The following is a 12,372-nucleotide window of genomic DNA, read 5'->3' as shown; positions in this document are numbered from 1 at the left end:
AGACGCTGTCTCGCTGGCCCTACACTGACGGCCAGCATCACCTATAGGGAAATTCCGGTTTCATACTTCTATACCTTCTGTTTACTTATATTCTGCCTGATGGGACCGCAGCGAAGATGCAGAGCTGCTGCGAACTGAGCCGTCCCAGTACGTCATAACAGCACTTGAAATAAACAGAGTTCCCACCACCACCACCACCACCTCGATCACCTCATTTACCAATGACGTAATGGTGTCACCTATATAAGGTCAAAAATGTACATACAATTCCTTAGAAATACCGTCGAGTCCTGGTAATTTTTTGCAATGGTGAATCAACAACAAGGCGATATATTTCGCAAGTGAACTCACGTAGAAAGTCATCATCTACTGCGTGAATAATCACGCAGTCGGGGAGATTAGTAAATCCAATAGGGACAACCGTACGAAGAGTAGAGTCAGCATAGAGATCGGTAGAGTAATTACAGATCGCTGAGAAATGTCACGTCGGGGTGTCAGTGTGTGACAATCATCGGTGTCATACATGCTCGTTAGCTGCGCGTCCTCAACCGGATAAGGTGATACAAGGTCAGTTCATCCCTTAGGAAGGAGCGGGGTTTTGACCGCACCCTGAGTGTTTCCAGTTGTTGCTTCTTTAGCTGAAGAAGTTTCGCCTTAACATGGCTGACATTCATAATCCGTAAGGGAGCTTATTTCGCACCGTCATAATGTTGACGCAAGGCGGAATAATAAAATTCCTGGGTCCGACGGAGACCCGTCGCTCTCTCAGCACCGTAACGCAATAATGCTTTCCGGAGCAAACGTTTGACATGCCCTGACGACCATTCCATAAGAGAAGGATAACGGTCCTGCGATGCAAGCTACGAGCCCGAACCTGTCGAACGATAGTCTCGAGGGATGGGTCCTATAAGAGGGATGTGTTCAACATCCAGAGAGTTTTACTGGTTGCGGCAAAGGACTAAAAGTTACAGCTAAGGCACACTTACCAGTAGAACAAGCGGGTATCACATCTATCGCTAACAGGTGTCCGAATAAAGAGTCAGAAAGGTAAAAGAGGTAGAGTCTGCTGCTGGAAGTAGCTGTGAAATGCGCGTACCTGACGAGAGAGGGATATTGACAGATCCACGCAGCTAGTATTTCCTATGAACGCAGTAATTCGTCTAGTTCTTTGTTGTTGTTGTTGTTGTGGTCTTCAGTTCTGAGACTGGTTTGATGCTGCTCTCCATGTTACTCTATCCTGTGCAAGCTTCTTCATCTCCCAGTACCTACTGCAACCTACATCCTTCTGAATCTGCTTAGTGTATTCATCTCTTGGTCTCCCACTACGATTTTTACCCTCCACGCTGCCCACCAATGCTAAATTTGTGATCCCTTGATGCCTCAAAATATGTCCTACCAACCGATCCCTTCTTTTAGTCAAGTTGTACCACAAACTTCTCTTCTCCCCAATCCTATTCAATACCTCCTCATTAGTTACGTGATCTACCCACCTTATCTTCAGCGTTCTTCTGTAGCACCACATTTCGAAAGCTTCTATTCTCTTCTTGTCCAAACTGGTTATCGTCCATGTTTCACTTCCATACATGGCTACACTCCACACAAATACTTTCAGAAATGACTTCCTGACACTTAAATCTATGCACGATGTTAACAAATTTCTCTTCTTCAGAAACGATTTCCTTGCCATTGCCAGTCTACATTTTTAATCCTCTCTACTTCGACCATGATCAGTTATTTTACTCCCTAAATAGCAAAACTCCTTTACTACTTTAAGTGTCTCATTTCCTAATCTAATCGCCTCAGCATCTCCCGGTTTAATTCGACTACATTCCATTATCCTCGTTTTGCTTTTGTTGATGTTCATCTTATATCCTCCTTTCAAGACACTGTCCATTCCGTTCAACTGCTCTTCCAAGTCCTTTGCTGTCTCTGACAGAATTACAATGTCATCGGTGAACCTCAAAGTTTTTACTTCTTCTCCATGAATTTTAATACCTACTCCGAATTTTTCTTTTGTTTCCTTTACTGCTTGCTCAATATACAGATTGAATAACATCGGGGAGAGGCTACAACCCTGTCTCACTCCTTTCCCAACCACTGCTTCCCTTTCATGCCCCTCGACTCTTATAACTGCCATCTGGTTTCTGTACAAATTGTAAATAGCCTTTCGCTCCCTGTATTTTACTCCTGCCATTTTCAGAATTTGAAAGAGAGTATTCCAGTTAACATTGTCAAAAGCTTTCTCTAAGTCTACAAATGCTAGAAACGTAGATTTGCCTTTTCTTAATCTTTCTTCTAAGATAAGTCGTAAGGTTAGTATTGCCTCACGTGTTCCAACATTTCTACGGAATCCAAATTGATCTTCCCCGAGGTCGGCTTCTACCAGTTTTTCCATTCGTCTGTAAAGAATTCGCGTTAGTATTTTGCAGGTGTGACTTATTAAACTGATAGTTCGGTAATTTTCACATCTGTCAACACCTGCTTTGTTTGGGATTGGAATTATTATATTCTTCTTGAAGTCTGTTTGTATTTCGCCTGTCTCATACATCTTGCTCACCAGATGGTAGAGTTTTGTCATGACTGGCTCTCCCAAGGCCATCAGTAGTTCTAATGGAATGTTGTCTACTCCCGGGGCCTTGTTTCGACTCAGGTCTTTCAGTGCTCTGTCAAACTCTTCACGCAGTATCTTATCTCCCATTTCTTCTTCGTCTACATCCTCTTCCATTCCCATAATATTGTCCTCAAGTACATCGCCCTTGTATAAACCCTCTATATACTCCTTCCACCTTTCTGTCTTCCCTTCTTTGCTTACAACTGGGTTGCCATCTGAGCTCTTGATATTCATACAGGTGGTTCTCTTCTCTCCAAAGGTCTCTTTAATTTTCCTGTAGGCAGTATCTATCTTACCCCTAGTGAGACAAGCCTCTACATCCTTACATTTGTCCTCTAGCCATCCCTGCTTAGCCATTTTGCACTTCCTGTCGATCTCATTTTTGAGACGTTTGTATTCCTTTTTGCTTTCTTCATTTACTGCATTTTTATATTTTCTCCTTTCGTCAATTAAATTCAATATTTCTTCTGTTACCCAAGGATTTCTATTAGCCCTCGTCTTTTTACCTACTTGATCCTCTGCTGCCTTCACTACCTCATCCCTCAAAGCTACCAATTCTTCTTCTACTGTATTTCTTTCCCCCATTCCTGTCAATTGTTCCCTTATGCTCTCCCTGAAACTCTCTGCAACCTCTGGTTCTTTATCCAGGTCCCATCTCCTTAAATTCCCGCCTTTTTGCAGTTTCTTCAGTTTCAATCTGCAGTTCATAACCAATACATAGTGGTCAGAATCCACATCTGCCCCTGGAAATGTCTTACAATTTAAAACTTGGTTCCTAAATCACCGTCTTACCATTATGTAATCTATCTGATACCTTTTAGTATCTCCAGGATTCTTCCAGGTATACAACCTTCTTTCATGATTCTTGAACCAAGTGTTAGCTATGATAAAGTTATGCTCTGTGCAAAATTCTACAAGGCGGCTTCCTCTTTCATTTCTTCCCCCCAATCCATATTCACCTACTATGTTTCCTTCTCTCCCTTTTCCTACTGACGAATTCCAGTCACCCATGACTATTAAATTTTCGTCTCCCTTCACTACCTGAATAATTTCTTTTATCTCGTCATACATTTCATCAATTTCTTCATCATCTGCAGAGCTAGTTGGCGTATAAACTTGTACTACTGTAGTAGGCATGGGCTTTGTGTCTATCTTGGCCACAATAATGCGTTCACTATGCTGTTTGTAGTAGCTAACCCGCACTCCTATTTTTTTATTCATTACTAAACCTACTCCCGCATTACCCCTATTTGATTTTGTATTTATAACCCTGTAATCACCTGACCAAAAGTCTTGTTCCTCCTGCCACCGAACTTCACTAATTCCCACTATATCTAACTTTAACTTATCCATTTCCCTTTTTTAATTTTCTAACCTACCTGCCCGATTAAGGGATCTGACATTCAACGCTCCGATCCATAGAATGCCAATTTTCTTTCTCCTGATAACGACGTCCTCTTGAGTAGTCCCCGCCCGGAGATCCGAATGGGGGACTATTTTACCTCCGGAATATTTTACCCAAGAGGACGCCATCATCATTTAATCATACAGTAAAGCTGCATGTCCTCGGGAAAAATTACGGCTGTAGTTTCCCCTTGCTTTCAGCCGTTCGCAGTACCAGCACAGCAAGGCCGTTTTGGTTAATGTTACAAGGCCAGATCAGTCAATTATCCAGACTGTTGCCCCTGCAACTACTGAAAAGGCTGCTGCCCCTCTTCAGGAACCACATGTTTGTCTGGCCTCTCAACAGATACCCCTCCGTTGTGGTTGCACCTACGGTACGGCCATCTGTATCGCTGAGGCACGCAAGCCTCCCCACCAACGGCAAGGTCCATGGTTAAAATTAGGATTGTGATTCACATGGCGCAAAACACAATTAAAATCTCTAACAGAAGTTTCTGCGGAGTTTTACGAAACAAATAAACTATATCCTGAAACTTCTGCTGCAGAGTGAAAATCTCATTCTGGAAACTATATCCTCTTTATAAAAACGAGCACGATCAATGGAACGGCGCGGCAAACAGAGGAATGCAAGTAAGGTCACAAAAGGTGCCGCCTATTCCTCGGCCGTTGTCAAGAACTTCGAAATCAGTCGGTGGTATGCCCTCTCTGTAAAATAACAAAATACTAGTAGATGGTTCAGGAGCTACATTAAAGAAGGTAGAAAATCCAGGAATAGAAAAATTATCAAATAACACTTCTTGCAAAAATATCACGTCTGCACAATGAATCGTAAACAAATTGTCGCAGCGCCCCAAGCCTAAGCTCGGAACTAATTCTGTTCACCTTCAAGGTAAAAAAGGTATAGGCCTGCATCTATTGACTACCAAACCTATGCAGTTGATTGCTTGCAAATGACCGTTAACGGTCCCTGGCAGAGTCAACGGATGAATCTGAATGTAAGGAAGTGGATCCCTCTCTTCCATCCTCTTTGTTTTTTCTCTCTTCGCAACGCCGCGCGATCATGTTGAAAACGTTGTTTGTTGCATTGTTGCAGCTGTGAGGCAAGGCGACTGCACCAAGGGGCAACGTTGGCGGCGTTGGTGGTGGGGAGGGGGAGGGGCGTCCCACGGAAATTCAGTTTCAGATACATAGAATACACCCCCCTCTACCATAGGTGGGCGATATGGCTCCTGGGAATCAACGGAAACGAAAACTGATGTTTGACGCCATTTACCGTCACCGCATGTGCCGCTGGCACACTTGGGCCTATCTGGTTCCGATCAGAAGCGGCTTGTAGCATGCTTTCCCCATCCGTGGGCGCTGAAGAAGGGTGGGAATACGTTACAGGCTCAGGGATGTCTGGCAAGTCCAAGTACGGAGTTCCGGTACAGGTCTGCCCTCATGTGATTCCACAAAGGCGGTCTTGGTCTTGGTAGTCACGTCGGAGGGAGTACTGGTCGCTGTCGAATCTTGAACAGCCACTGACTTGATACCATCCGATTTGAACTCACAGAGGGGAGACGCCTCCTCCACCGGAATAATGTCAGTAGAGCTGTGAAGCGAAGAAGAATTGTCTGACTCCTCACCATCTTGCTTTCGTCTATGGTTGTTTTGAAGGTGGTGGCGGCGCGGAAGCTACAGTGGCAAAGTACCTACGAGAGGCTAATGGCGGAAATGCGCTAGGACCATCAGACAATGGCTCGCCTTGCCCTTTAGAAACGTCGTTAGGAGAATGTTAGTCACTTGGGAAACTAGATACTCTGAAGTTAACCTTTTACTCTTGCTCATAAGTGGATTTTAAGGCCGTGACACGGCGCGAGCAACTTTTTGCGATGTCCACTCTCATAACATTTAAAACATATATAACATAAATTACATGTACTCGGAATCCACAAACCTGCAAATGATAGGGAATATTCCCTTTTCACCACCATGACCACGGACTGAACTCCACTATATACTTGTAACCGATGTTGAGCAGACCAGCGTTCCCGCCTGATATTACGTACATCCCCAAACGCAAGGAGGACGGTCTTAAGGAAACAGTCACCAACTTCGAGCGGAAGGTGAAACGCCGGCCGCGGTGGTCTAGCGGTTCTAGGCGCGCAGTCCGAACCGCGCGACTGCTACGGTCGCAGGTTCGAATCCAGCCTCGGGCATGGATGTGTGTGATGTCCTTAGGTTAGTTAGCTTTTAGTAGTTCTAAGTTCTAGGGGACTGACGACCGCAGTAGTTAAGTCCCATAGTGCTCAGAGCCATTTGAACCATTTGGAAGGTTAAACACCCTAACATTCGTATACTTGACCTCCGCGTACGCCAGAATAACCATACTGTTAGAGCCATCGCGACGAGTGAAAGACAATTGTTGTCGGTGCTACAAATCGAGCCTGTCAACCTGGAGCGAGTCTATAAACCTGTCGTAAGACACATACGATTCAGAATAGATGTAAGCCGGGTGAACCTGTTATGAAGTGAATAAAACGTTCTCGGTTTTCCAGCCGCGTCAATTGAAATAAAATGCTGGAGCTTTCGATGGCCATCTCCGCCATCGTTGTCAGGAGTTCACAGTTATGAAGTGACCTTGATTGTATCTACAAGCCAGTCATGAATTTCTAACGAACTCGGCTGCACGTGACGCGTGGTCTTGTCAAACCGGCTGGCCAAGGTGGCCGAGCGGTTCTAGGTGCTTCAGTCCGGAACCGCGCTGCTGCTACGGTCGCAGGTTCGAGTCCTGCCTCGGGCATGGATGTGTCTGATGTTGTTAGGTTAGTTAGGTTTAAGTAGTTCTAAGTCTAGGGGACTGATGACCTCAGACGTTAAGTCCCATAGTGCTCAGAGCCATTTGATCCATTTTGTCAAAAGGAAAACTGATGGTACCTGTCCGTAAAATGTTCTTGGGACCCATAGACGACATCACGGCGCAAGACTACCCAGCGTCAGTATGGAATCACAAGTACGAAACGCCGAGAGACAAACAACGACTCACAAATCACTGAGGACAAACAAAGAAACTCTCGCAGAACAACGATAGCGCCCGGCGTGTGAAGTGAGAATATGCCCACCTTGTTGTGTGTGAATTCCTAAGGGACGAAACTGCTGAGGTCATCGGTCCCTGGGCATACACACTACTGAAACTCATGCTAAGAACAACACACGTACCCATGCCCGAGAAAGGACTCGAACCTCCGGCGGGAGGGGCCACGCAATTCGTGACATGGCGCCTCAAACCGCACGGTCACTACGCGCGGCGCACCACCTTGTCGAAGAACGGATATCATTTCTATTCTCTGATCATCGTTCACTTTCTGATAGTCTGTATTGTAGCTTGACGCCAACATTCGGATCAATTGTAATCTATTTTGTTAAGTTTCCATTCTGTAGCGTCCCCAAACATCCTTGACAAATTACTATCAATCAAACGAGAAATTTGTACTTGCACCAGAACCAGTTTCTTATGAGCAATAGCGGAGAAAATCCAGTGACGCTTTTCAGACAAGTTGGCCTGATTAAAAATTGAGTTCATAATAAAACCAAAACCGTCTATACGGTTTAGTGGCATCGTAAATATTAGGAGAAGGAAGTTTCCATTGTGCTACGAAAGTAATTGAGTCAGAAGAAAAAGAGCGCTGGGAAAAACAGTTACTATCTACTGAGATAAAAGATGAGCACTTCTTACTGATAATCCTTCATTATTTCGAGTGCAACATTAATTTTTCTATCTTTCACTAAGTGTACTGAGTCATGGACTGATAGTATCTCCACTCACAGCTATATAGAGGCACCAACGCTAGCTTGTGCAGCAGTCACGAGCAATCTCTCGTTCTCCACTCGGTACAAGTATGACGTCATTATTTTCCTCAGTATTTCTGCTAGCCGTCGCCCTGACAGACTACACGGTACGTTCACAACATGTACCATAGTTCCGCTAAGGGATACGTTGATCTTTGTCTCGCCTTAATAAAATATTAATGTATTTCTGTCAAAATTATAGTATTTTCTACTTTACAAGTCACAAAATACACTCTAACGTCGATTCAGATATCCTTTAACCTTTAGAATTTGCTTATGCATCATCTGTAATCCAAACGTTCCAAAGGCTTTCCATTTTAAACTTCGTCATTCTTGACCATTTTAATTTTCGTATTTCTTTTCGACATTTTGGATATTTTCAGTTTAAATCTATCAGAATGGCGGGTATCCCCACTTTCTACTAGTCACTTCCATGCAAGCGTCTATTCCACTTTCCTTATTCTTCGTGTTCGTCCCGTTTTCTTCCCACTGTGAGTTTCTGTCTACATGTATGCAGATCTTCTTTCATCCTGAATGCTTTCCTATCTCATGAAATCACCCTTCCATTAGACCATCGTCTCGATTTACCTCTCTGAACAAAAACCGAGCGAAACGCAACAACGATAAGACACTTGACTCGCATTCAAATCCCCGTTCTGATTTAAGTCATTCGTGAGTCACCTAAGTGACTTAAGGTATGGTTTTACTTCGAAAGTGTCGGCCAGTTTTCTTTCGTTATCTTTCACCAATACCAATTTGTCTTCTTTCTCTAATAGCCTGGTTATAGGCGGGAGTTTCGACAGTGATCTTCTTTCTATTCTCGTTGAGCAAATAACTTAATGATCCGTCTACCAACCATTCTTTTGACTACATTCTCCTGCAGTAACGACTGCGATGGGATTGAACGCACATTGAAATTAACGAACCGCCGGTGTCACCACCATGCTTCGTAGAGCCGCAACCGTATCACAATGGCGCTGCCAATGAGATGTAAGCATCCCTTCTCCGGAGCTCCAGCGGCGGGCGTACCTAAGTTCGAACATCCATACACTCACCCCATTTTGTGTGTCTGCCAGCTGAATAACACTGACAGACTTTCATACTGCTCAAGGCTCGACATCTTCTGAATAAACATTGTGCTGAAGGGTGACAGATTTATAAATCTTTTGTGTCTGCATATGTTTAGACATTCGAAGCTACTGCTAGCTACTTATGTTGCATCCACAGCAACAATACATGTTTACTAGGAGAATAAAGTAATATGCGAAACCTTTGTTCATGAACAACATTGTTACTCGCTGCTGTACCTACTACAGAATCATACAGCGTGCAAATAACAGACAAGCGACGAGGATAGGACAGATAACAGCTCCACTCATGTGCAGTTCATACTGATATATTCAACCTCAATATCTTTCCTTAACTATTTGTTTGCTACTCTGTTCCAGTTCTGCTAGGAATATTCACATCCATTTTCCTGTTGTACGTCGAGACACCCTCAGTTGTCTAATAATTATCACATTAATGACGCAGGTGACAGCACCATAAGCCACAGCTGGTATGCATTGCAGATAAAGCTGAAACATTCTTAAGAAAAATTGTCCTGGGAAGCAAGTGGGTATGGGACCACACTTCTAAATCCAAATGGATAAACAAAAGAAATGGAGTCACGTAAAACGAGATGGGGGATAAACTGTTAATGTTTGTCACCAACATGTTGGCCACTTTGAAAACCGGTATCATGGTTGCAACTAATAATTTTCCGTTGTAAATGTGGTAAAGGGGGTCATTGTGAAACATAATATAGATAACATCAGAGACAAACCACGGTGTCGATCATCTGAGTATAGCTTTCTTAATTCCCGAGTTACACCGCATTTCGTACAGAAGTAGCCTAATGCTGCAGATGACAAATAAAAGCTACATGATGTACCTGTACTGTTGTCCAAATCTGGGGAGCGTAGCCACGTGAGGTCAAAATTCTCATTACTGAAGTACGGCTGATCAAAGTGTCCTCAGACACGAGGCTACAATTCGCGCTCTAAACTCTTACTGAACGATATAGGAACATCAGCTCATGTGGCTTCATATGTAACCGTCTCCGATCGTCTGGCTATCGTTTTCGTTGCGGCTCAGCCTGTTTTCACCGTTTCACGAAAAATTCCACCACCGTATTTTGGATAACGAGATGGTCTGTCTGGGTGGCGTTGTTCAAATCCTCTGCTATAATACTCATGCTCCTCTCTTGTGATTTCAGTATATTCAGATTATGTTAAATCCATCAGCTCACGTCACCTATAAGGAAGAAGTATATCGAAATTCGACAATGAATAAAGCTATGCTCAAATAAAGGCACGATCGTTTCCCTCATATATTTGTGCATCTGGTAGGTATGTCATATGATTCCCTTTCCGTATGGAAATTGCGAATTGCACACAAAATGGTGGCTTCCAAAATGGCCACCATGTTGGTAACATAGCCTCACGAGTTTTTCCCCGTCTCTATTCCCTGCAGCTTGACTTTAATTTCGTTTATCCAACCTGATTTTCTGCTTATCCACCTGTTTCGTTTTTAAAAGGCTAATTAACGCCTATGGACCACGCTATATTTCGTTTTCTAATTGTTCCCCTGGCAAACATCGTATTTAATTACTCTGCAGCACTGGTGTGTTCCGTATCGATCTCTCCCGCAGTGTTCTCTTTTCGTAGGTGGGGCAATTCTTGTACGTGGATGTTCAGACGACGTACGGAGTTCTGCGTGGAGAGGCTAACATCACAGTCAACGGAACGTCGTACTACCAGTTCTCCGGCGTTCCATTTGCGGCCCCGCCTGTCGGTGAACTTCGCTTCAAGGTGAGTGCTCTGAGTCTTTGAAAATACGAAGTGACTCACCAAAAATCGCGGTCTTACAAAGAACAAGACAGCCTGTGACTCACATCAAAATTCAGAAGGGGAAGGAAATAGCTATGCGCCTACATACCACGGCTCTTTTGACCAATCAAATGGTTCAAATGGCTCTGAGCACTATGGGACTTAACATCTATGGTCATCAGTCCCCTAGAACTCAGAACTACTTAAACCTAACTAACCTAAGGACATCACACAACACCCAGTCATCACGAGGCAGAGAAAATCACTGACCCCGCCGGGAATCGAACCCGGGAACCCGGGCGCGGGAAGCGAGAACGCTACCGCACGACCACGAGCTGCGGACTTTTGACCAATCAGTTTTTGTACCAAACGCACCAGGGTGATATCAATTTTAGATTCTTCCATAGTACTGAAAAATCGAAGATATTTCAGGACCGGTGCAGATACTAATACGACGAAGTGTTGAAAAGTGATGCCTCCGAATTTTCTATGTGAAAACTCTTAAGGCATTTTAAACAAAACAAATTTCATTAACAGTCTGCATCCTTATTCTTCATTTCTACATATTATCTGTCAACACAGTCACCCGGGTGACGAAACGTTTCTCCTAGTTTGTTCAACTGTAGAATGCTTGACTTTGGAGGCCCAGCCTCATCACGGCTTGCACTGCTGCATCACTATGAACGCGAAGTCCAAGAAAGTGTTCTGTAATTCTTATAAACAGATGAAAATCGGAAGGGACCAAGTCGATGTAGTCTGTCGGTAAACTGAAGAGCGAGCGACCAAGTCCCCACTCTGCCTACCCATCTACGTCACAAGGCGCTTCTACAGGCTGTTTCACAACGTAGTGCCGGCCCTGCCGCGGGGTGCACATTAAATCTGTGGCGGCGCTGTGTACAGATAAGTCGCGGCTGCGTTTCTTTTTAGACAAATGAGTTAAGACCATAAGGAATACAAAAAACGATAGCTTCTTTCTTAACGCAACATTATAGAGAAAATAATATTAACATAAAAACGTAAGTCAGGATTGTACATCTACATCTACATTTATACTCCGCAAGCCACCCAACGGTGTGTGGCGGAGAGCACTTTACGTGCCACTGTCATTACCTCCCTTTCCTGTTCCAGTCGCGTATGGTTCGCGGGAAGAACGACTGTCTGAAAGCCTCCTTGCGCGCTCTAATCTCTCTAATTTTATATTCGTGATCTCCTCGGGAGGTATAAGTAGGGGGAAGCAATATATTCGATACCTCATTCAGAAACGCACCCTCTCGAACCCTGGCGAGCAAGCTACACCGCGATGCAGAGCGCCTCTCTTGCAGAGTCTGCCACTTGAGTTTATTAAACATCTCCGTAACGCTATCACGGTTACCAAATAACCCTGTGACGAAACGCGCCGCTCTTCTTTGGATCTTCTCTATCTCCTCCGTCAAACCGATCTGGTACGGATCTCACACTGATGAGCAATACTCAAGCATAGGTCGAACGAGTGTTTTGTAAGCCACCTCCTTTGTTGATGGACTACATTTTCTAAGCACTCTCCCAATGAATCTCAACCTGGTACCCGCCACAAACATTGTTCCGAATGACTGTTCTTCATGCCGGCCGCGGTAGCCGTGCGGGGTCTAGGCGCTCCAGTCAGGGAGCCGCGCTGCTGCT

At 44.3% G+C, this 12,372-nt stretch overlaps 1 protein-coding gene across 1 annotated transcript in view; it reads left to right on the top strand.

Annotated features, from left to right (window-relative positions):
* Positions 1–12,372, top strand: part of LOC124803135 (pyrethroid hydrolase Ces2a-like) — a 184,241-nt gene that overhangs the window by 33,457 nt on the left and 138,412 nt on the right. The window contains exon 2 of the mRNA XM_047264314.1: positions 10,552–10,695. Coding sequence (XP_047120270.1) covers positions 10,552–10,695 — 144 coding nt within the window. The remainder of the gene's footprint in view (positions 1–10,551; positions 10,696–12,372) is intronic.

The sequence above is a fragment of the Schistocerca piceifrons genome, chromosome 6 (assembly GCF_021461385.2).
Source record: "Schistocerca piceifrons isolate TAMUIC-IGC-003096 chromosome 6, iqSchPice1.1, whole genome shotgun sequence".
NCBI classification, from domain to species: Eukaryota; Metazoa; Arthropoda; class Insecta; order Orthoptera; family Acrididae; genus Schistocerca; species Schistocerca piceifrons.
The sequence above is the reverse complement of the archived record's forward strand: the minus strand, read 5'-3'. Positions and strand labels throughout refer to the sequence as shown.